The sequence below is a fragment of the Anoplopoma fimbria genome, chromosome 8 (assembly GCF_027596085.1).
Source record: "Anoplopoma fimbria isolate UVic2021 breed Golden Eagle Sablefish chromosome 8, Afim_UVic_2022, whole genome shotgun sequence".
Lineage (NCBI taxonomy): Eukaryota > Metazoa > Chordata > Actinopteri > Perciformes > Anoplopomatidae > Anoplopoma > Anoplopoma fimbria.
Genome location: NC_072456.1, coordinates 16,298,340 through 16,322,344, shown reverse-complemented (window position 1 = coordinate 16,322,344; position 24,005 = coordinate 16,298,340). Strand labels below are relative to the sequence as shown.

The 24,005-nt window shown below is 41.6% G+C and overlaps 2 protein-coding genes across 2 annotated transcripts in view; one reads left to right on the top strand and one right to left on the bottom strand.

The window, feature by feature from the left end:
- rnf13 (ring finger protein 13) overlaps nt 1–11,691 on the top strand; it is a 39,008-nt gene extending 27,317 nt beyond the window's left edge. Inside the window, exons 5-10 of the mRNA XM_054602439.1 lie at nt 1,834–1,921; nt 3,135–3,225; nt 3,786–3,891; nt 4,288–4,381; nt 10,712–10,792; nt 11,277–11,691. Of these exons, the coding sequence (XP_054458414.1) occupies nt 1,834–1,921; nt 3,135–3,225; nt 3,786–3,891; nt 4,288–4,381; nt 10,712–10,792; nt 11,277–11,647 (831 nt within the window). The 3' untranslated portion in view covers nt 11,648–11,691. The remainder of the gene's footprint in view (nt 1–1,833; nt 1,922–3,134; nt 3,226–3,785; nt 3,892–4,287; nt 4,382–10,711; nt 10,793–11,276) is intronic.
- Nucleotides 11,692–13,683: 1,992 nt separating this feature from the next.
- Nucleotides 13,684–22,140, bottom strand: LOC129094900 (profilin-2-like). Its single transcript, XM_054603204.1, has 3 exons — nt 21,810–22,140; nt 18,480–18,672; nt 13,684–15,676 (listed from the first exon to the last, which is right to left on the bottom strand). The coding sequence occupies exons 1-3, from the start codon at nt 21,936–21,938 to the stop codon at nt 15,579–15,581; spliced, it is 420 nt and encodes a 139-aa protein (XP_054459179.1). The 5' UTR covers nt 21,939–22,140; the 3' UTR covers nt 13,684–15,578.
- Nucleotides 22,141–24,005: the final 1,865 nt, after the last annotated feature.

Here is a 24,005-nt window from a genome sequence, read left to right as displayed (position 1 = left end):
TGTATATATATTTATATATTTATATATATATATATATTTTTGATGAGTAATGAGATAATGATTTTGTTTGTTAGTCAAATGATTTAAAGGACAGACATTTTTTTTTATATATCCTTGTATTTAAACACCTATCAATCAGTCTGTAAGTTGAACAGCTTATGTTGACTTTGGCAGTGAGGTTGCTCGTTGGTTTGCATGTGGATTACATGTTTTGCCTGAAATGATTCCGAGCAGATAGTCAGCACTCGTCACGAGGCAGCAGGTCTGGCCTCAAGCGTCTTACTCCAGGGCACATGGCCTTTTGTTGGGATCAAACCCTGTGACCTTTATAACATATATATATATAAAACCTATATAAAATAATAGTGTGCCACATCAGAACCAGAAGAGGCGGATGAGATAAAGTCAGGAGTGTCAAAATGTGATATGTTTTCTAATTGAGCAAAATCAGTGTGCATCATTTCTGCATTTGTCATACCTTCCTATGAAAGGAACAACTCTTCTGACCTTTAACCCACGCTGACATTACTCTGTGGCCGTGCAGCTTTCTTTGTACCTCTGTTTCCGTCCTATAATCGAACCCTTCCTGTTTTGGATCCTCGCAGGCAGTGTTTATCATGCAGGAGCGAGCTGTTGGGCCGTGAAATGCAAACGTCTTGTCTCTTACAAACACTTTCTGGCAAACGGGCCGTAAACATGTTTGTTGAATGCTACTGTGAAGCCACAGGGGCTCCTTTGGCTGCTGTCTTCTTAGACTGCACAATGTATGGTCCTTTTGGGAATTCAGTTTGCGAAGCCAGATCAATTAGTGAACTAATTAGTTAGTTCATATAGGCAGTAGAGAGCATCTTTAGACTGGAAGTGGATTGGAGATTGGAGGATGATTGGTGCATTTAACCCATCACTAAAAGCCCCTAACCACAGCTGGTTCCTATTAGAGGTATTAATCTTCACCCAGCCTCACCATTTGATAACTATTCACCCGTCAACAATTCAACTATTGACGATGCATCTAAATGTATCGCATCCTCTATTTTCTATATTACTGCACACGGCTACTTTTTCATCAATTAATTCAAGCAGTCAGACAAATCCAAACTCCCTTTTTTATTTAGAAAGTGCTTTCAAAAATCTCTCTACAACTGTCTTTAATTTCTTTTTAATTACTTTTCAATATCAGTATCTGTATAACCCACCTAAGTATATAAACATGACAAAAACACAACATAAATCCTATTGCAGTGCATCACATGTGTGCTGTGATCTACACACACATGTTCTTTACATAGCAGCTCTAAGACAGGGCACTGTCCTGCTTACTGTAGGGCATTTTACACTGTATGAATTAGCCTAGCAGCTAGCTGACTTTCCCTTACTCATAGCTCTAAAAAGCTCATCTCCCGACTGAACAAAACAAGGGGTTTAATTTCAGCCTGCATGCACATTTTTTCTGGCCCACATTGTTGAAACAGAGCAGCTAATGTTGGTAACGAGAGAAACAAGATGGCGGAATGACGATTTATCTGCCCTAGGAGAAACACAGTTTCAAAGGATCTCCTGTTTCTGTTCTGTCGCTGCATCACATGAGAAATCAAGACATCTCCACACCTCCAGTTCCTATCTTATCTTTAATGTGGTTTGATGTTGCTGGAAATCAGATGCGGTCACATAATCAGACACAGAACCTCAGTTATCACACACACACACACACACACCAACTTCACCTGAGGCTGTGTTTAGCAGTTGAGGTTAGCTTACTAATAATCACCAGGTGTTTGAAACAAAGGGGATCCATTTAATCATCAGAGTGCAAATGTTTTTGTCTCCTCACAGGTCCTCAATGCTCAGAAAGCCGGATACAAGGCCGCCATTGTTCACAATGTGGTCTCTGATGACTTAATCAGCATGGGATCCAATGATCGTAAGTAACCACCACCTCCTCCTTTTCCCTCTGTAGCACTTGAGCATTTAGCATCTTACATAGCCGCCTGGTTCTGTGCCTCTGTTGACAAAGGATGTCCTTTGTTTTTCTCTTAATGCCTGAGGAAAAGTTAGGCAATTTTATGGTGGAAGTTTATTTCAAGTCTCCAGATGCACATGAGGGAGTATGAAATGCCCTGCCCCCCCCCCCCAGTACTCCCTGCCTATGAATCCATGTTGTCCCTCCTCAAGCCCACTTTAGAGATATGATGCTGTCAGGGGTTTTCTTTCAATTAGGTGGCACCTATACTCTCACTCAAGGCGTGCAGCACAGTCATAAACTACCCAGAGGGCTTCTTGTCCTGGTGAGCGTTTCTCAAGATGAGTAGATGTCACAAGCTGATGTTTTATCTCTCTTGTCACTTCTTCAGCTCACTTAAGGTGCCAGCATGCGTCAACCAAAGTCGGATGGTCCAACAGCGTGCCAGCCTTAAAGTTTGAACAGACTATAATCTGTAAATACTTCCACAATGTGGGACATAAGCGGCATCACTGGTTTAGCTGGAAGCACATGAGCTTTACAAACTTGGCAAATTTAGTAGGTCATTTTTGACTGGAAATAGCTGACAGAAGAAATCTCAAATCATAGTCCAGTTAATAACTTTCTGGAGCGTTTAATCAAGTGATGATAATTGTTTTATCTTTAATGTGTCACAGGATGCATGTCATCTTCAATTGCTTGTTTTGACTGGCCAATGGTCAAAAACCCATGTTATTTTAAATGACACAAGACAACCAAGAAAACATGCAGTTACTCACATTTGAGAAGCTGGAACCAGTGAGTTTTGTCGGTATTTTATGTTGAAAAATGACTAGATGATTCTCTGTAGATCAACCAAATGATTATTGACTCATCATTGCTGCTGTAGTTCCACCGCATCTCGTGTTTTTCATCATGCATTGAACAACTTTAAGCAAACTCCATCAGTTGAGGACTGTTAGATGTATTTAAACCTCCAGAGAAAGGAAGTAAGTGGTCCTTGAGTTCTTTTTTTTTTTTTTTTTCAAATCCTGACACAATTAAATAACAGTTTCTCAGGACTTTGATTTTCAACACCGGCTTGAAACTTCATGTTTCAGGATAGTTCAGTGGATTCAGGTACTGATATACAGTCATATGATATATTAAAAGTTTTCTTTTTTTTCCTTTTTAGTGGACATTATGAAGCAGATAGATATTCCCTCTGTGTTTGTGAGCGAGCACACTGCCAACTCTCTGAAGGAAGACTTCACCTATGACAAGGGGTAAGTCTAAACACAAATATCATCTTGCTGCCCATCAATATAAATAGAAGCAGGTTTTCAGTCTCTCACTGTGATATAGTGAAGAGATGTCTGTTTTGTGTCCGGCTCTATATCAAAGTGGAGGAATTGTCTTTTGAGGAGTTGAAATGAAATGTCTCAGCCTGTCAGAGGAGCCCAGAGAGTCACAGCAGCATTAATGTTTTTAAGTTTAAAATTCCGTGTGTGTGTGTGTGTGGGGGCTTGTCAGATGCCATCCAAACACTGAGGTTTGTTCCAGAGACTTTTGCAGAGGAATGAACACCAAACATGGTCTTGGCAGAGTTTTGTCAGAGTGGACCAAGTTGGCTGTGCAGATATGTGTCTGCTGTAGAGGGAGTTCTGTGAGAGGAAGTAGAAGCCATTAACTTATAGTGTGAAATGTAATGTGATATGTTGCTAGAGGACCCTATATGTGACTGTCACACTAATGAAATGCTGCCTCAACACAGCGTCTGTGGAGGCGTCAGTCAGTGTTTGACTTACCTGCCAACACCTGACAATGGCTCTGCTTGTTTTCTTAGGGGACACGTGGTCCTCATGCCAGACTTCAGCCTGCCGCTGGAATACTACCTGATCCCCTTCCTCATCATCGTGGGGATCTGTCTCATCCTCATCGTTGTTTTCATGGTAGGTCAATCCTTGTTTTTAACGCAAAGTACATTCTTCTAAGGAACTTTGCGGCGCAATTTAAAGGCCGTGATTTAATTTGACTTGATTGTTGTAAATTAGATGATAGAAAATGGCTGGTATTCTAAAGGATTTTTGCCTCCTGAGTTCTCAAAACACTTTTACTCATTCCCTTTAAAGGTTTTACCTTTATTACAGTGAGGAAAAAGTCCATAATATTAGTTTTGAGATTGTCTCTTTGTCAGGTAATTGGCATCTGGTTTAAAACATCACACCTTTCCTGATGTGATGGAAATCACAGGTACAGGTTTTTGGATGCAACACCTGGACAAGACAACTGTTTGTGCGTGCGTGCGTGCGTTAAATGTACAAATTTCTTTCTTCCACTATTCCTAGATCACCAAGTTTGTCCAGGATCGGCACAGAGCTCGGAGGAGCCGCCTGCGTAAAGATCAGCTAAAGAAACTTCCCATCCACAAGTACAAGAAAGGTACGGAGGCAATATGAGATATCTCAAGTACCTGTGATTGTATAATTTCAATCTCTGAGTCATTTACAGTATACACTGTACAGGGCATTAACATCAGTCGTAAACTCCCTCTGAACTTTGATCTTAGACCTTAGAGTCTGTAGAGATGCTTCATCCTCCTGTACTATGCCGCCCTTTCTCACATGATTACGCCCAGAGAAGAGATGTCATCAATGCATTATGACATCATTCCTCCCCGGAGCTCTGCACCTTGGAGCTAATCGGATTAATATGGACTTGATTTTTCCACAAAGCCCTCCGTGGCAGATTAGAGCTCCTCTCTGTTGAGACTGGACACATGACTGATGTTCTGGAATGTAGTCTCATGCCAGAGGCATGACGGGGGCTGAAAGTTAGGTGTATTTTGGTTTTATCTCAGACGTGTTGAGCGAATGTACAGTATGTTCTGCTGGTCTGAATGACAGTAAGGTAGATTAAGTAAATACTATATATTTGTGTAGATTTGAGCATTTCAGTTGAACTCCTGAAGCCTTTTTAGAGTTCTGCCACTGACTTCCGCTCTATCTCGGCACATGGCTCACACGGGCTATAGCATTGTTTTGCAATGCAAATCCACGTTATGCTATGGCCAACTCAGTTTTGTGTATTGAGAGGGTTTTTTTGGTGCCAGCCGTACAGAGCTGTTCGTCCTGCAGCTGCTTTTTGCATACTGGAAAGCTCCTGGCTACAATCAGCTGTGCGGGGGAACACCGAGGAGCTTTATAGACCACGGGTGGTGCATGATAAGTAGCTCCCTTGCAAAGCTGCTAGTTGAAGGCGCCGTGAGTCGAGCTGCTCCTCCCCGGCCTTGGCAGAAACGGATGCACGTGCAACACACCAGCTAAAAGCAGCATGTGTTCCTCATATAGCGCGTTTGTCACGTCAGGCTCTGTGGTTTGTGCGCTCTCGTGGCAGTGCCCACTCTGACTCAGGGTTTCCACCAGGCACCGCTACAGTTAAGATGTCCATAAAACGGCCTCCCCTCCAGGGTGGCGTCTGCGCTCCTGTCGGCTGAGTCAGAGCGTTTGGCGATTCAGGAAGGGGACACCAAATCTCTACCTAATCACCTTTTAAGCCCTGGACTCTGGAGCAAGGCTAGCTTGGCAAAGAGCCGAGTGTCCTGGTTAGCGCACGGGAGGGCTGAGCGCATTGGGACACAGCCTCTGTTGTCCCCTGCGGTTTATTGCTACAGTGTTTACGTCAGAGTAAGACTGCTGATGAAGAGAAAAAAAAAACACCTTTTTGTCAATGTATTGCCATAGAAATGAGCTCTACACCTGGATTTTGGTTGAGGTACTCATCACCAAAATGGTTTAACTAAGTAGCCACGGTTTTAATTGCTAGGAAGTGTTGATATTTTTTTTTTAAGGGCTCACTAGCTCGCACACGATCATCGAGCATGAGGATGATTGATTTGTTTCACTGAGGCGTTTGAAAAGAGGGTGTAATAGTAGCTTTACCCTATGGTTAAGAATTACAATTCTGCAATTAAGGAAAATATCTTTAATAAAAGACAATCATCATGTCTGTTTACAGGTCTCAGTGAGTACTAATGCATCTGGGGGAAAAAAATAGCATAAAGCCTTGTTAGTGAACTGCGCAAAGTTAAATGAATTGCGTTTGAAGACTACATGTTTGAAAACGAATAAACTGTGGAGTAACTCGTCTCCGCTTGTAGCTAGCGGCTCAAGGCTACATTAGCCCTGACTAGCATGACTACCAGATCTCCAACCCAACTGTCGGTGGTCAAGATGCATTATGGGTAATGTAGCGGTCAAGTTTTGACAAGGGAAAAAAAAATGTAAAAACAAAGACAATATCTCTGGTTCTGGAGTCTGACTAATGTGCAACCACTGCAGTTCTCCTTAAAACATGGACTGGTTGGCGTGTGGGGGGGGGGGATATTACCACAGGCTCAGTGTACATCTGTATATACGGAAGCAATGACGAGCTAGAATCACAGAGCTGCTGTTACAGTTTCTCATCAAAAAAAACAGTGGTCATTATTAATAGCATGCTGAGTGTGCTCCTTTTTTTTTTTCTTTTTTTTTTCTCCCATAAGCCCACGTTGTGACACATGATGGTCTTTCAGCTTTAGCATTTGTTTGAGACAGCTCAGCGCCACACAAGTCACTGGGGTGTGCGTGTGCGTGTGCGTGTGTGTGCGTGTGCGTGTGCGTGTGTGTGTGTGTGTGTCAGAGTGGGATGGATGCCTAAAGGCGCCCTTGGCCTCCGCTGCAACAGATAATGCTGAGCTTGCAGACAAAGTGAACCGGAGCGCTGTGATGCTGCGTTAGTGTTGCTATTAAAGCAACAATTCTGCAACTTTACATGTTGAAGCCATTGTGCAAATGTTTGAAGCTGCAGTTCCTATAGTGGCCACTACATGATGGCCCCAAGAACCATAATGAAGTGGCTGAGGAGACTCCCACCTTGTCTCTTGAAATACAAAGACGATACATTTTAACAGTATCAGTATGGCCTCTATAGGTTATTTCACTTTTTCTCATTTCAGTCTACTATACTGCTTTGTTTGAAAGATGCAAAGGCTTAATAAAGAAGTGCAGAAATGAGTTTTTCAAATGTGTTTTAGTTAGATGCTGGAAATAAGGTCTGTGGTGAACACAAGTTTAAGATATTTAAAAGTTTGTAATGATCAGTTGTTGGGAATTTTTAAGTCTTCATGTGTCTTTAAAAAAAAAAAAAAGGCGGTTGCTAACAAGTGGCTAAATGAGACTACACGTCATCACGCTGACTAGTCCATCTTTTGGTCATTCCTGCAGCTCTATATGGAAGTATATTTCCACTCAGAGCTGTATTAAATATCGCTGGTTCCTACTCATCTCCACCCAGGCTTTTCCATCTCCAAAGTTGAGTTTTCTGCAGTAACAGCCAATTTCTCAGCAGTTGGTTAACCCAAATCCAGTCACAACTTCCTTTTTAAGAAAACGGTAAGCAGCGTTAGGGAGACCTCTTTTTGTGCTCCTTTTTTAGAACCTATTATTCAGACACCATTGGTTTGTTTCAGAGGCAGGAGGGTTTATAAAAGCAACTTGGTGTGATGATGTCTTTTCTGAGAATGTGAAGTCACCTCGGGGGAAATTTTAACCAGCTGATCAGCGACGGCCCTCGGCTGCTGCTGTGCTGGCAGGATGCCTTTCTGCTGATGACAGTATCTGCACACCATCTACTCTCTCTGGCAGAGCAGCTTAGACTGTAAAAAACAGGCATCTATCTATCGACTCTGCAAACACTTTGTCAGTCATACTCTTATTGAGTTGGTTTTTTTTACATCCTTTTCAATTATTTATTGCTATTGAGCACGAATTTAAGTTATACCATTTGATATTGACTCGACAGTTCTTGTGTAGATTCGGACCAGGGGTGGTGATGGTAGCCATTTGGATAATGTCAGCCATGCATGTATGGAAATGAGAGTTCACAGGCTGAAATGAATAGCAGCTCACACAAAGGGAGTCTGTATGGATGGTACACAATGCCTTAATGAAAACCATGGTACCCGTGTAATTCACGCACAATACCAGTCTGAGCAGCAGCATGCAACATAAGATCCGTCTGAATGTTCAGGATTATGTAATACCAGCTGCCCCAGCTGTCAGCGGACAGCGTCGCTCTGCCATTAGCTTGACTTGCGCTCCGGTTTCATTGCAGAGTCTTGCGTCATCCCCACTTAGCCTGAGGCCTCCTGATGCTCGACTGTGATTTTTGGCCCTCTTGGTGGCGAGTTTCGCCAACAACCGGCGTCTAACAGACGTTAAAGCCACAAAATTGTGAACACACACACACGCACACACAGAGTGAACTGCAAACTGACTTAGGAAACTAGGGGGATTGTTTCAGACCCCTCATTAGACTGAGAGGCTAGACTCTCCCTCTGACCCCTGAACCCCAGTCTGATCCCTCCCTGCGTACGATGAGTCACACCAGCCCTCCCATCCGCAGCCCTCCACTTCCAAACCATAGGCGGGGAGCTTAGCACACACACACACACACACACACACACACACACACACACACACACACACACACACACACACACACACACACACACACACACACACACACACACACACACACACACACACACACACACACACACACACTGAACAGAGCAGCTGCAGTGTCTCAGCCGTCTGTGTGTGAGGCATGTTGATGTCCGTACAGAGGAGCTCTCTCTCTGTCTCTTCGTCCACCGGCCTCAGTGCCAGTTGCTCTCATCTGGTTGGCTCAACCAGTGACGAACTCTGCAGAAGCATTTTTTTTGTTTTTCCTTCTTTTTTTTTTACTAATTTATTCTGTCACCATCTCTTCCATTCTCCCGCTCTCTCTCTCTCTCTCTCTCTCTGCTTTGCACATTCACTGCTCATCTGAAACTCAGTAGGACAGTGCGGTTCCTCTGAGAGCCAGGAATGCTGGCGGGCCGGCTGGTTAATGAAAGTAGTGTGAAGAAGAGCTGCGCTGGCTCGTGGCTCCTTTTTAAGATGTGCTACTGGCCCAAAGAAAACGTACATGTAAGGGATTCCCAGCATCTGAAAAGTGTACACATTGCTAAAACATGATCTAGATGTTTTTGATTGGCCTTGAAAATGTATTTTACCACTCCACTTCAAAGCTGACTCGACTCATAATACAGAAGAACAAACACACACATATCAGGACTCGTATCGATCGCCTTTCAAACTATTTGGGAGAAATGGTTTTATTGGGTTGTTTTTACCAATTTTATCACATAATTCTTGCTGCTGCTGCTGCTGAGAATATATTTATACATGCTTTTAATATTTGCTGTATTCTCTCTAAAAACATCTGTTAATGATTAATATTGGGACTAGCTTCATGTAGTAGCAGTTCTTGAGTACCTTCTTTTCTTTTTTCAGCACTGCTTTTGACACATGTGCTTTTACCTGTGAGACTCATGACAGTGAACCTCAGCTCACATGTGCAGGTCACAGTAACGGCATTACTGAAGCTTCTAGAGACGAGGAGTGGGTAACGTCCGTTCTGCTGCAGAAGAAACTGCGCTGCATGTTTCTCACTGTTATTATGACCTAAAGGAATGGTGGCCCAAACTACAACAGTGAGAAAAAAAAAATATATATATATATACAGAATTATCCTTTAAGGTGTTTGAGTTCAGAAAGCCACTGAATCTTTTCTCTGTGCTTCACTCAGAATAGCTCCGTTTGTGCCACAGTTCAGCATTTCCTGAGTTAATACTGGATCCAGGCCTGCACAAACGTTCCCTCACCCTCACCCCTCCCATGGCCTGGGAGGGGTGAGAAAAAGAAGGGGAAAAGATGGAGGCTTGCTTGGAATTATGTCCCAGAAAATAAAAAGGACAAGTGTTGGGTAATTTAAAAAAAAAAAGTGGGGGTGATAGTGAGGGTGACTAAAAGTGTGAAGAGGGAGCAGAGTTGAAAACATTACCATGAGTTGGAAGTTGCTGACGCTCAGGGAGGAGGAGGAGGAGGAGGAGGGGAGGGGGGGGGGGGGGTCCTGGCCGATATGACTCCATCCTTATACGGTCACATGCAGCCCTGGCATGGACACAGAGAGCCGAGTCGGGGAAAACATGCTCATTTAGAGCTTACATAAACACACCGACCCGCAGCCCGACTCCCTCCTTCCAGCCCGGCCAGGGAAGAGGAAGGCAAGGAAAACGAGAGGAACGCTGAGGAATTTGAAAGGGGAGTGTGTTGATAAATTCCTGAGCTTTTTTAGTGCTCAAAGAGACTTTGCACTTCCTGTGGCGTCCAGAGATGCAGCGCTGGCATTTGAGCAGGGGCGAGACATATTTGGAAAAGTGACTCCATTTGAAGAATTTAAGGAGGTTAGACTCATGAAGCAGCTGGCGTTTTCTAATTGCCCTACAAGCCATGGATCCACCTGACGTCAGTGACCTTCAGGAAAACACCACACTCACACCCCATTTCCTAAATCTAGTTTCCCAAACTAAGCCTCATTTCATGCATTATTTTTCATAGCGGAATAACACACTCATACGACGGCCACAGATGACAATATACTGCTTCAATATTGAACGTTTTGAATTACTTTCGAACTGGGAACTGATGCAAAATACTGAAAAATGCTAACCGCTTTTATCAGTAGCCTTCCAGCTATGAGTATGCGTTCGTAGCCTCTGCCATGTCAGAGCTGCACTGCTAACATACAATACAGGTATCATCAATGTTCAGTAAAGGGCTGTCTGACAAACGCGTTCAGTTAACAGCAGGCAGAAGATGAATATGTCTCGTCTTTTGGACACAGGGGACAACTACGATGTGTGCGCCATCTGCCTGGACGAGTATGAAGAAGGTGACAAACTCCGAGTCCTGCCGTGTTCTCATGGTGAGTCTCAACACTCATAATATGCAAATTCCTTATAACATCCAAAGGTACTTCCCCCTCACGACTCGCCATTCTCTGTAATCTTTATATATGGACATTATTATTTTACATAAAGACGTTAGCAAACAGTCTAATGTAACTTTATTATATATATATATATATATTTATGGCAGCAGGATGGTATGTTTGGGATTCACTCAACGTAAGCTACAGTGCTCACGTTTATCATAATGAAGGAGCAATGGCGCCTGGTGTGGCTCATTAATGTTCTTTACAACATTGGAGTGGAGAAATAAGCAAAGTCAGGCTTTGATTACACTGGCAATATTTGTTAGTGGGATCATTTAATTGTAAGTTTTGAACTTTTTATTGGATTTTTTATTGGACAATAAGAAAAAACGTATAAAAACGGACTTATCCTTTTTTAAAGTACAAGAAAGTGACGTTTCCAAGCTTAAACAGGGTTTCTTTGTTTCCCCTGCAGCCTACCACAGTAAGTGTGTGGACCCCTGGCTGACCAAAACTAAGAAGACGTGTCCGGTGTGCAAGCAGAAGGTGGTCCCCTCGCAGGGCGACTCCGACTCCGATTCCGAGGAGGGGGAGAGCGGCCCCGACGAGAACGAGGAGGTGTCGGAGAGCACCCCTCTGCTGCGCTCGCTGGCCTCCACCAGCGCCCACTCCTTCGGCACCATGTCGGGAGCGTCGCGCTCGGAGCAGGACCAGGAGTCCTCCGACTACGAGGACGACGAGCTGGACAGCAGCGACAGCGAGGAGGAGGTCACCGTGGAAACCGTGGTGGTGCAGATGCAGCAGCCCAGCTCTGAAGTCCCCGAGCCCGACCTGCCCCGAGCTTGACTGGCCTGTCGGACGACCTGATTGGTCGCTAAATCCCCCCCCCCACCCCCAACCCCCCACCCACCACCACCACCACCACCTCCTCAACCTCTCAGCTGCCAGAGACTTTTGTTGGGGGGATCACGAAACAATTTCATTTTTTCTGTCACTGCTTAAAAGACATTGTGATTCGCCCTATAAGTTCATTTAAAATTATACGGTTTTTTTTCTACACGATTACGGATAAAGGGCTGATTTCCAACCATGTGACAGGAAGTCAGTGAGCATATTGTACGGGCCGCTTGGCAGATTTGACTGACCTGGTGACAAAAGTACAGTAGACTTTTATACTGTACTTAATGTAGTCTGTTAAAAAGATCCAGACACACGAGATCACCCTTATTCAGTAAAGGTACTGTGTATATAAAAAGTATAAATCACAATAAGTTTAATTATCTCCTATCCTACATGTTTCTGATGACGGGGGATGTTTCATTATTGTACATATATGTTCACGCTACACTGACACTCCTTAAACCGCTATGCAGCATCCTTTTTTTTTTTTTTGTTGTAAAAATGAAAACTAACATTCAGCAAGTATAGAAAACATTTAAAGCCACAGCGATATGGTTTTGCCAATTTATTTTCTAGCCTCATGTAATACGGAGCCGAGTGGTGCTCCTGTCTGTATTTTGTGCCACGGTTCACCTGTTACAGCGATTCACACTAAGAGAAACTGAAGCCGAGCCAGTTTGAGAAACGCATTCGAAGCAAAAGAATGTGTCCTCCTTGTGTGACGTCACATTATGTTTGAAATGTGCAGAGACACTTGAGTGGAAACTTTGTCCACGCTGCCTGTGGTGAATTATTTTGGCTGTTCCGGACCTATCACTCCATTAAACGCGAGCAGCTCTCTGTTGATAGGCCTTGTTATAAACGCATTTAACCGCATCTCATTTTAATACAGCTGATGGTAAATATGCGTTTTTTTTGTCATAACATGGCTTTGATCTTTTTTTTTTTCTGTTCATGAAACCTGTTGCCTTTTTTCAGTTGATGTATTTTGTCTTGTTAGTGTTTTCCTGCTCATGTATGTCTGTTCTCAATACAAATTAACTTCAATAAAACAAAAATGACACTTGACAAGGAAAGTTTTCATGGTCAAGAATTATAATTTACTCAGTTTATGATACTGAGTGATGTAATATAGCTAACTGCCCCACGTTCATCCCACTACTTCCTGGTTTCCAGTGTTTACGCTTTATAACACCAGTTGTCTGTAGATATTGTCACAAAATGTACAGCTGCAGTGTATTCATCATTAACAAAAAACATGTAGGCTAAACTTTAGTATTTAGCTGATTATGATACAAATCAGCCTGTTTTAAGTGTAGCATGGCTCATTAGCAGGTGGAAATTATGGGACATTTACACCCATCATGTCACCAATTCCTCCATTAGTGTAATTTCAAGTGCATTTTTTCAGTGGGAAATGGTCCAATTACCTATTTTTATTGCATGAAAGGCATAAAAAAACCCTCTATTTTCCCCCCCGAATTATCATATTTTGAATGTAAGCTTTGAAGTTTAGTTTCACACCTTTATCTCATAACATGATCAAAAGCTTCATACCAGCTACCAAGTAAACCTCAGGTTGAGATGATCAACCGTTTACAGTCAAGAACAAATTATTTATTAACACCCTTACAATAACTCCGAACAAAGAGGCCCATCTTGTTTAGCAGATTTACAAAATGGGCTGAAAAACTGCAGTTTATACAAATTCAGATTTTAGAGGGTTCCAAGGTTTACTCTGCAGTCCTGCCAACACTTTGGTAATCCCGTTTTCTGAGTCTCCTGTCTGGAAACTGACGCAGCTCAAAAATCTAAACATTTAGTCTTTAATTTGATGAGAGGCCTAAACTCACTTCATGACCTGCTGTTTGCCGTTCAGACAGAGAAAGGCAAACCGTTTTCAGTCTTTGTGCCAAGCGGCTGATATGTTGGTACAAGTGTCCATTTCAAATGTCGAATTATTCCTTTAAAAAGACAATACAAAAAAGGGACAGCAAACATTTATCTGGTTGGAATAAATTTATTTGATCTGTCTGTAAACAAGGTGATAAATCAATTTATGGCATTTCTTGGTTTTATGCATATGAAATCAGATGCATTAAATAGAAAAAAAGTGGTGAAGAAAAAGGAAATTAACATAAATCAGCAAACAGGACTTGAAACTTTTTTTGTTTTTATGTGTACACATATCCCACAAGGCCTAAACAGTGGAGCTGAAGCTTAAATAGAAAAAAGTGCCAATGAAATGACTCTTAAGTGGACAGTGGGTAAAATCCATCTTGCAACAGCAACAGATCTCTATTATGGCACAGGATACACAGGTTCTGCAGTTAAGTTTCAACAAGACAACCATAATAAGAGTCTTTGTTCCAACCAATCCCATCTCCCATCGAGTGTCATTTCTACTTTTGAAAGGTTTATTTTTGTCAGTTGGACGTTACAGTTAGCGGTACTGAACGCTGACAGACCGTGTGATACCCCAGAGCTCAGCTGACTAAAGAGTAAAAGGCAATTTATTCCACAGTTTTGTAGTTGTCAACACAGCATGGGTTTGTACAAATGCAGTTGTTTGTTTTCTTAAGACAAAAAAAAAAGGAAAAAAAAAAAAAAAAGTGAGAATTTTTTTTCATATACTCCCACCCTTACCTCCCCTGTAACTTCATATTTTTTAACCATGGTAAGTATTACTTCATCAGGAAAAGGTTAGCAGTCATCTTCACATGATTTTGAGCAATCGTATAAACAACCGAGCTTCGACTACACTTGGTCCTATAAAAAAAAAAAGAAAAAAAAAAAAATTCTAACTGGACATGCTCCAGATGGTTATATGCTTGGAAATCTACTGTCCAGAAATGGCAGCCTTTCAAAAAAAAAAAAAAAAAAAAAAAAAAAAAAAAAAAAAAAAAAAAAAAATTATATTACAGGAGCTGGCAAACAAAACAGTATTAAGTGCCTGAGCCTTGGTTACTGTGGAATGTCCATGGGGTTCTCTTGTAGCTGGGGAGGAGAGGCTACCAGCTGTTGGACGACACCAATGCTCGCAGATCCGGCTCATGATTGTCAACTGAGCGACCTCCCCGCGCGCACACACACACACAAAGACACACGCACCCACGTGTGCCTTCCCCCTTTCATAAAATGTATTCAGGACAGAGCAGTGGATCTGAAAGGAGAGGGGTTAAGGGACTGGTTGGTTGATGTTTAGTGTTTGATGAATACAAGTCTCCTGCGAGGTTTGTAGTGTTGCCTGCTTTGAGTAAACAGGATGGGGAAACAGGGAAAGAGGTGGATCTTAACATTTTTTGGCAGGAGGGAGTGTGAAGGGGGGCAGTGTTGGTGGAAGGGGAAACAACAGTGGACCGACGTTCGTAGTCTCCCCTTCCACACATGATGGTGGAAATTAAACAGGACGACATGACGAGCTTAGTTGCCGCCCAAGTGCTTAAGTCATCGGCTGCTCGGGGAGGGAGTGTGTATGATCGGGGTTTGGGAGAGATTAAAAAGTGGGCACAATGACAGAGAAAAGAAAGAAATATCTATTCAAATTGACAGTAAAGCTCTTATTTAGTGTTTGGCCAGATTTTTTTTTCTTTTTTCAGCTGGTCTTTGTTAATTACAGATTTGTCATGACATCCTGTTAGCAACATGCTCTTCTTTGCTATGGATCAACTTATAGTGCTTAAGGGGTTAAGCGTACACAGCACAAGTGTGCTGAGGGGGAAAGGGGGTGGGGGGGATAACAAAATATGGGATAACAAATGGGGAGGAGAGAAGGCAGAAAAAGAAAAAACAAAGAAACTACCAACTAGGACTGAAGTAGTGTGAAATGCAACAGGGTGGTAAGGGTGAGCTGCTAGGTGGCTGGGTACAGGCTGCTTTAGTATCCGGACCTCCTCAGGTAGTCAGCCATAGTATATGCTTTCTTGTTGAGCTGCCCTCCATGGACACCTTCCTTCCCCATGACAAAAACCAATGCTGGAGTACACAAAGGAAAAAAAACAAAATAAATGTACAGACATGGTGAAAGCAGGACTGGAAAAGAATATACTTTTTTTAATTTTTTTTATTGCCACCCTGCTAAATGTGGGGCTACATAGTTGAGAACAGAGCCTGAACCTTGCACTTTGTTAGAAATGCTCCGTTTTGGGTGGACACATGGGCTTGACGGTAATTTTTGTTTCGTTTTTTGTTGTTTTTAATGTTTTTTGTTTGGTTTTTTTTTCCTCTCCCTCAACTACACCACATACGCTACGTCAAAACTAAAACTAAAACCCTGAATCCCTCAAGTATTTTGCCATCGAGTATGCCTTCTTATTCAATCCGCCTCCATGGACCCCTTCTTTGCCCATTACCAAGACCAAGACTGAAAGAAAAGAGACAGAGAAGGGACATTTAGAGAAGGTGCAGAGATCACACAAGTGAAAAGAGAAGAGCACAGAGCCAAACGCAGCAGGCGGACAAGACAGCGACAGAGCAGAGATAACGCACAGGGAAAAAAAAACCACAGCGGCGCTTTGGTCTGAAGGCTGCGTCGAGAATAAACGTTCATTTTCGGATCAGTGCTGCTGGTGGTGAAACAAGACGTAACACATTCCGATTGGGAAGACAGGGCGAGTACAGCGGGAGTATAAATGTAAAGGACGCATGCAAAGCTGTTTGTCAGTCTATACAAAGTAATCAAGCAGAGGCTCAGAGTTGGAGTCAACATTTCATTTTAGCATCTACCAGCTTCCACCAAGAGTGAATGCAATGTTTAGTATTTTGTAAACTGTGAATTAAAGGGGAGCTAATATCCCACATCATCTTGCGCTGGCCTCACGGTAAGGATCAGTACTGGAGCCAAACCAAGTCACAATTTAAATTTAAAAAGAGAAGTCTAACATGATGATTTTGACAGAGTCACGCATTGAGTGCACTATTGTATAAATGTATTCTTTCCTTCAGTAAACATAATATGTACACTACAGCCTGACACTATATTGATTGAATGCCAGTGTTCCTCTGTTTCAGCAAAGAAGAAAAATACCTCTCAACGTGTCATCAAATCCAGATTACTTTAAAATATAAATATCTTCTGAAAGCAGATAGCAATTCCAGACGACAATCACTATCTATCTATCTATCTATCTATCCATCTGTTTTTGTTTGGACAACAGGTTTTGCATTCATCCAAATGGTCAAACTGGCTTCTTCCCCATTTTAGATGGACAAGCAACCAGGTGATGTTTGGGTGTGTGACTAATGTAAGTGGCTTAGTGTTCATCTCCCTCTCTGTACTTTTGAGTGTATTGCGCTCCACTTGAGCAGTACTAGTCTTTGTTTCATTTGTAATCAAGACACACAATGCCAGCAGCAAAGACTAGAAAAGTGAACGTGCTACTGGAAACTAACAACCACGGCTAATGCGGCACACATGCAGATACAGCAGCATGCTTGTGGTACCTCTCCTCAATACATGAAAGAGCCCTGAAGGGCCTGAATCAGTCTTTTACCAGGAATAGAAGGGAAGCATGTGAGCAGGGGAACGGATCCATACTTGAGGGTAGAGAGTGTGTTAACCAGAAAAGAGGAAGATGCATGCAGTTAAGATAGTTTGGGGGAAATCCTGGCCCAGTGTGTGGAGAATAGGAACCGGCTGCAGTCTTCTCACCTTTGAGGTTTAGCAGGGTCTCAGAAAAGTGGGGAGGACGGGGCACCGGGGCCCATACAGGCAATATGAAAACTCGCACAACTCTCAGGCAAGCCCCTAAACAGGGACTTAATTTAACTTCTTTGTATCATATACAAATACGTAAGAATTTAGGTATACATTGCTAATTTAAAGAGTGGTTGCCTCCAATATGTGCATTTTGAAAGCTAAGAGTATTGAAAGCAATTTATTGCAAAATAAATATATAGGCCTCTATGGTTTTGCGTCTATCGCATAGTTTATGCAACAGATTTAAATAAAAATATATAATAAGATATAATATTTATCAATTAAATACATTTAAACAACAATAAGTTAATCAGAATGTTTCATATAAACAAGTAATGCCCATAATTTATGTTAATATTCACAAATTTGCTTTAAGCACTTCATTTAAAAATATATCAGCAGAGATCTGAGAGTGAGTCGGGACCTCTGATGTGAAGTGTTTCAGCTATGCAGGGTTCAAGTCACGTGCCAACTTTACTGCTCTTCTGGTTGACAAGTATTCAGCTTATAAAAGTTAAAGAAAATAGATACATCTTTAATTTGTCTGAAAAACATTGAATCTCTCTAGACAACTTGTATACAAAATGGATACCAAAGACGAGAAAATTTGAAAAATGTTAGTTTTTTTTTAGGATTGTTCCCAATTTGTTCATTTGTAGATGTCTAGTCTCCCTTATGCTAACAAAACATACATCATCCAAATTATATTTAACTGCAATACAGCTATAATTGGCAATACCATTAGCACCGAAGACAGTCATAATTCAAAGGAAATTTCCCTTTTAAAATGAATCTGCCCCTTACCTCTAACCAAGTATTATTACAGATTACATATAGCTGATATGCAGTTGTTCATCTTAATAAAATGACATCCAATGGTAACATCCTGTGATTTACATACATTCAACACCTTTATCATATATTGAGGAAAGGCGCATTCAAGATCTATCACACATGCAAGGACAACATAAGTTTCTAAATGTAGCTTAACTAATGGCACTATGTGCAGGCTAAAGCAGGCTACGCTGTCACTTAAGCACTACTAAAACATTAGTAACAAACACTGAACGTGGTGCTCACCTTTGGTGGCTTTGCCTACGGAAACGTTGTATGTTGGCTCTCCTCCTTGACTCTTTGTCCGGATGTCCATTGTCCAATCGTTCTCAATATGGAGGCTGTCTCTGATTACGGAGCACTTCTTATGGCCTAAGGTTATCCCACTGGTGAAGAATGCAGTCCGGTCCTTTCCTATTAACAGGTCAATTTCCTCAGGCTGGGTAGGGGACAGAAATCAAGAAGTCAGGTACAACTCTTTAAAAGCAATATGTTGATCAACACAGAGAGAGACTGTTAAGTCTTTTCTGGTATTACTTTGTGGCTGATATTCATTATACTTGCTGAACATAATTCTCATTTGTTGTATCAAGTTTGGGCACTGAAACCTTTTGAGACTATACTATAATCATGTGCTATACTAATAAATTACAGTTAATTATTCTGCATCTTCTCTTAGCTCCTTATTTTCATCTACAAACAAGGCCTTGGAGGGCCATTACTGGACAAAAAAAAGAAAAAGAAAAAGAAATATTTGTTCAAAACATCTCCTATGCTGTTGAGAACTGATATTCATGGGTTGTTTTTTTTTTTTTGGGGGGGGGGGGGTAAACACTAGGGATACCACTATTAAGCCATGTTAACCATTAAAATCTAAATGAAAGTGTCTGAACAATAATTGTTGCAATGTAATCTCACAATAGACACCATAGCACCACAAAGCAATAAAACAACTCACCTGCAGCCCTCCATTGTGGCTTTGAGAGACATCACAAGGTTTAACAAAAGGTTTAATAAACCATAAAGTTTAGTACATATGTTGGATTCAAATTCAGTCTACAAATATATTTTGGGGAATATTATGGATCCCTCCATATATAAGGATTTGAGATTTTAGGCATCTGTGGATTTTGCTGAATTCATACATCGTAGCAGAATAAATATCAAGTTAAATTTAACTAGATTTTTGGTGATCTAGAAATGAAAGCATGTCCTAATGCTGCACCCGTTTCTAGTGCAGCAGCTAAATGTGAACTGTATAAAATGTATGAATCAAATACATTTACACCAGTACATCACAGGGGTTGGAGTATAGAAGAGCCACAAATTAGTAACGCAAATCTAAATGATTAAATCCTTGATCAAGTTATACAAAACACCTTCAATTCCCATTTATACAATCACAACTATTTTCCAAGAAAATATGAGTATAAAAAGCACATGGAGGGACTGGCCTCTTTTACTGGCTATGATGGTAATTACAGGTATGACTGTTCATGATAAGGGATCAGGTTATCATTCAATACTGGTTATATTATCCTCAAAGTCCTTATTTTGATAAACTGTCCTTTTCAAAAATGCATCAGCACAATGTTGCCTTAAAACCACCACCAACCACTTTACCCAAATTGATACACCAAATTACTTAATTGTGTGATAAAAAAATAAATCTAAAATGTTGATTAATGAAGTCAAGCTAAACAAAGAAAAAAAAGCCACAGCATTTACAATTTGTTGCAATGCTTTTTTTTGCCAAATTGGTCAGGAGAGTTGATTGTATCAAGTACTGAGAGAAGATCCAGCCCTCCACAGAAGAAGGTGCATAGTGTGTTTAAAGACACATCTGACTACACTGTACTATAGCTGCTAAGCCCTGGAAGCCCACTGCAGCTGCTCAAAACATGTCTGTCTACTATCAATATTCTTTAATAAACTTTTTGAAACCACTGCTACCTAAATGTTCAAAAATGTATTTAACCGTCTTGTATGTTTTTTTAACACCAGGGTTATTTTATGAACCAAACTGCAGAACAAAAGGCGTCGCCCCTTCACTCCAGAACTGCACAGTCATGGCACACAGGAAACCCTCCAGGAGAGGGGAAAAAAAAGAAAAAAAAGAAACTCAAAGGATTTCTACTATAGCTCACATAACGCTAGCATGGTAGCTAGCAGCTTGTAAGGGCCCAGTCAGTAAATTAATTACATTCACCGCCTTTCCCTATTTGGTTAAACTGTTTTCTGTTCCTGGAAACCTGCACTGTAGTTTCAGATAACCCTTTTTTTTTATTATTACTTTCTGCATTCCTGCAGCCAACTTAGTTCAGAAAATGTGTCTGGAGAGAAACATGACAGGCTATGGCTTCACATAAGCGGACAAAGGAAAAGGAAAAATGTCACTTTATTGCATTATTCCAGTTTTCAAAAGGATAACAATCCCCATTCTCTGCGACCAGGGCGGACACTCCCAAGCAGCAGCACATGCCACTGTATCATGTGTTGTCATTTCTTTGTTAACATATTCTTAAAAAAAAAATTATAATAAGAAATGTTTTTAGATTCGCCCTAGGACTCATAATGTATTCACCTACACAAATATATCCATTATTGACTAATCATTTATTTAATAGACAAAATGGAGGTTCGAGTAAGCGCCAAAGTCGACTGGGTATCAAAGAAACATCCCCATAACGTTAAATACTGCAGTCTATCGGGTCCACGTGCAGCAGTTTACATCCATATAAATCCGTGCTGTTCACACGTGGACCCCTGCTGCACATGTTAACGCAGACCCGTCGTCTCGCTCAACTTCCACGAACAAAATGAATGGGAGCGTTTCCGCCATCTTGGAAAATAAGGGGCGGCAGCGGCGGTGTGGTTCACAGAAGCCGAACGGGCGAAAGACGCGAACGAGCAAGCGCGCCGCGGCGTCGAGTACGTACGTGAGCGCCGCCGACGCTGCGCTACTTGCGTAAGCTGGTCATGATTCTCCGACGGGGATGACCGGCCTGAATTTAGCTAACCACGAGCTGTAGTCTGCTCCATGTAAACGCTGTATGTCTAAGCAATACCCCTTGTAGACTGTGTCGTGTGTTTAAGTAAAACATTACTATGCTGCACTAATTAAAAAAATATTCATTAGGCTCTTTTTGTTCCGCTCATTTTATCGGACCGGCATCCCCAAGGCTAGCTTAGCTAATGGTAGCTAGCATGCTAGCTACCATTAGCTTTGAGTTCGCGGTGCCATTAATGTCGGACCCCGGCTTTGGTCACCGCCGACGGGTCTGGTGGTGCTTTCTAAAAAAAACACACAATGTTAACAATAACACCACATACTGTGTTTAATTCACCAGAAATGCTAAAATAACTATAAAGTCGGGTGGTGGGTTGAAAAGCAGCGGTGCATACGTGCCAATGCAGTTTAATTGAGCCCAGCGGAGACCATGTGTACCACACACCGCTCGTCCCAGTCTCATTCAGCAAGGCCGGGCTCTGCAGACAAAACGCACCGGGCGTGGGGGAAATATGCATTTTCCCCTTCCGAGGCACCACAGATACAGACACACAGAGTATACTGACCGTCATATTGGCGAAAGTACCGCCGGCACTTGATGCCCAGACGTATTTGGCGTCCGTGTACCCAACAATGGCCGCGTCCTGGCAGTTGCCATCCTGCTGCAGGCTGTCCACGTAGGTTTGCCAGGACATGTTTGTGAGATTAGTTCAAAGATGAAAAGCACGTAGGGTCAAGTTAGGTCACAAACGAAGCAGTGATGAAGCTGTATTTATCAGTGGTTTAACGGGCCTCCAGCAAGCAGAACCCCCCCGACTCCGTCACGTCTAGGCTTTCTTCTGGTCTAAGCAATGAAGAGAAGCCGCTGCAATCGGACAGGCGCTTGGGTGTAGTCCTGACTAAATCACTCCGCTCGGGTCGTTATTCGCCCTACCGCCTCATTGCATGCTATGCCGCGCGGCGGATGGATATACCGTGGCAAAAAGCTCAGACAGACTATTTTTTTCTCCACTGCATGTATGAGATAAAATAAAATAAGATAATTCTTTATTAGTCCCGCAGCGGGGAAATGTACATTATTACAGCAGCATAGAGGATAGTGCAAACAAGAGACATAGTAAAAAAAAAAAAAAAAAAGTAAAAAAAAAAAAAAAATGAGCAATAAAAAACAGTAAAGAATCCACAGTAACTATTATATATACTATATGAAAATATTATATATACAGACTATTAAACTATTGTATTGCACAGTTATTTTTTTTTACCTATTATGATCACTGAAGCCCCTGGTCATTTACACTATATTAATTTATACATCTCTTGATTTAAGATTAATGTAATATATACCCCACTTAGATCAGCTGGGCCAATTGGTACATGGACACAGTCAGAAGTTCTGCAGTCCTTTGGGTCCCTCGTCATGCACTAAAAGACATGAAAACACCCTCTAAAGACCACTAGTTCACCAAAGGTTAAAACGTTGAGTTGCAAAGTCATTATGATGATGAGCAAGTTTGGATCTCCATGTAACATGGCTTAGGGAATGAATCTCAGGACAATGGGAGATATTGTGGTGTAACTAGCTTACACTTTGGACAGGATAGAGTATTTTATATTCGTTAAAGATGAGTCCTAATGTGGGAGACTCTCCCAGGCGGCCATCCTTAGCGCTGTGTTGGAGAGAGAAGCTGTATTTCCATATAAGTGTGTATGTTTACATTTTAGGAGTAGCTTTCACTCCAGAATGTCTGGCAGTGATTAAGCAGCAGGGATGTTGTTTGGTTTCATTCACCATTATCTTTGTGAGTTTTCCATCATTTAAGTCCGGGATACCTCTTCATAATGTGAAATCCTTGTGTGTACTACAGCAAGTGTCACTGAATTGGTGAATAATTGCAGGTTAGGGCCTTTTTTGGGAGCAAATTGTTGCATGAAAATATATTTTGTGTTGTTCACACTGTTAGTTGTTAGCTTTATTCAAAATTCAATACTTTATTTCCATTTCAGCATAGTTTTTGCTTTGGTGAGCTCACATAAGAACTAAACAGAAACCAGCACATCACAGACAGTAACTACACTGAGACATGAAAGTGCTAAAACATAAAACAATAAACCCTTTAAATATATAATGCTATCCTTTATCCTCTCATCTGTTGACACCAACTGCGAAAGTAGCAGAACACAAAGACAGACTGTAAACCCTGCAGATTTGAACTGAAAAGAAAGACTGATATGTTTAATAGTTTATCTTGTATATCTGAAATGCTGCATCACAAGTCATGGATAAGCCTAACAGAATTGTTGTCTGTTAGGCTTATCCATGACTTATGCTAACTTTTAAAAAAACAATTTCACCTTAGTAGCATACGTTTACACCTGGGAGCTACTTCTATTGAGCAGGTGTACACAAGCATAGGCACCTTGTTCAAATCAAACAAAGGCATGGAATGAATGGAGAGTATTAATCAGCGACTTTCACTACTCAGATAAACCTGACTTAATTGCATGACGCCCAATGAATGTGATCAAATCAATCATTTACATTCAGACTCATGTAAAAATAAATGTAAGTGAGAAACTACACAACTACTGGAAGTGAGACGACTTAACGGCACTGAGCTCAGTTCATATTTCAGAGACATACTGCAGGGGTTAGGCTTGTTAGTTTTTGTACATGCACCACATACACAGCCTCCTACATCATGTGACAGTTTTATCTTTATATAGAAACTTCCAGTGAATGCTTTCTCCTCTCTCCCTCC

Bases quoted from the DNA above. Each gene is read 5' to 3' on its own strand.
- LOC129094900 (XM_054603204.1), bottom strand. From the start codon at position 21,938: ATGTCCTGGCAAACCTACGTGGACAGCCTGCAGCAGGATGGCAACTGC. The intron at 18,673-21,809 runs GTCAGTATACTC...TCCCCTACCCAG, and splicing joins GTACTTTCGCCAATATGACG to CCTGAGGAAATTGACCTGTT. The intron at 15,677-18,479 runs GTGAGCACCACG...TGTGTACTCCAG, and splicing joins CGTAGGCAAAGCCACCAAAG to CATTGGTTTTTGTCATGGGG.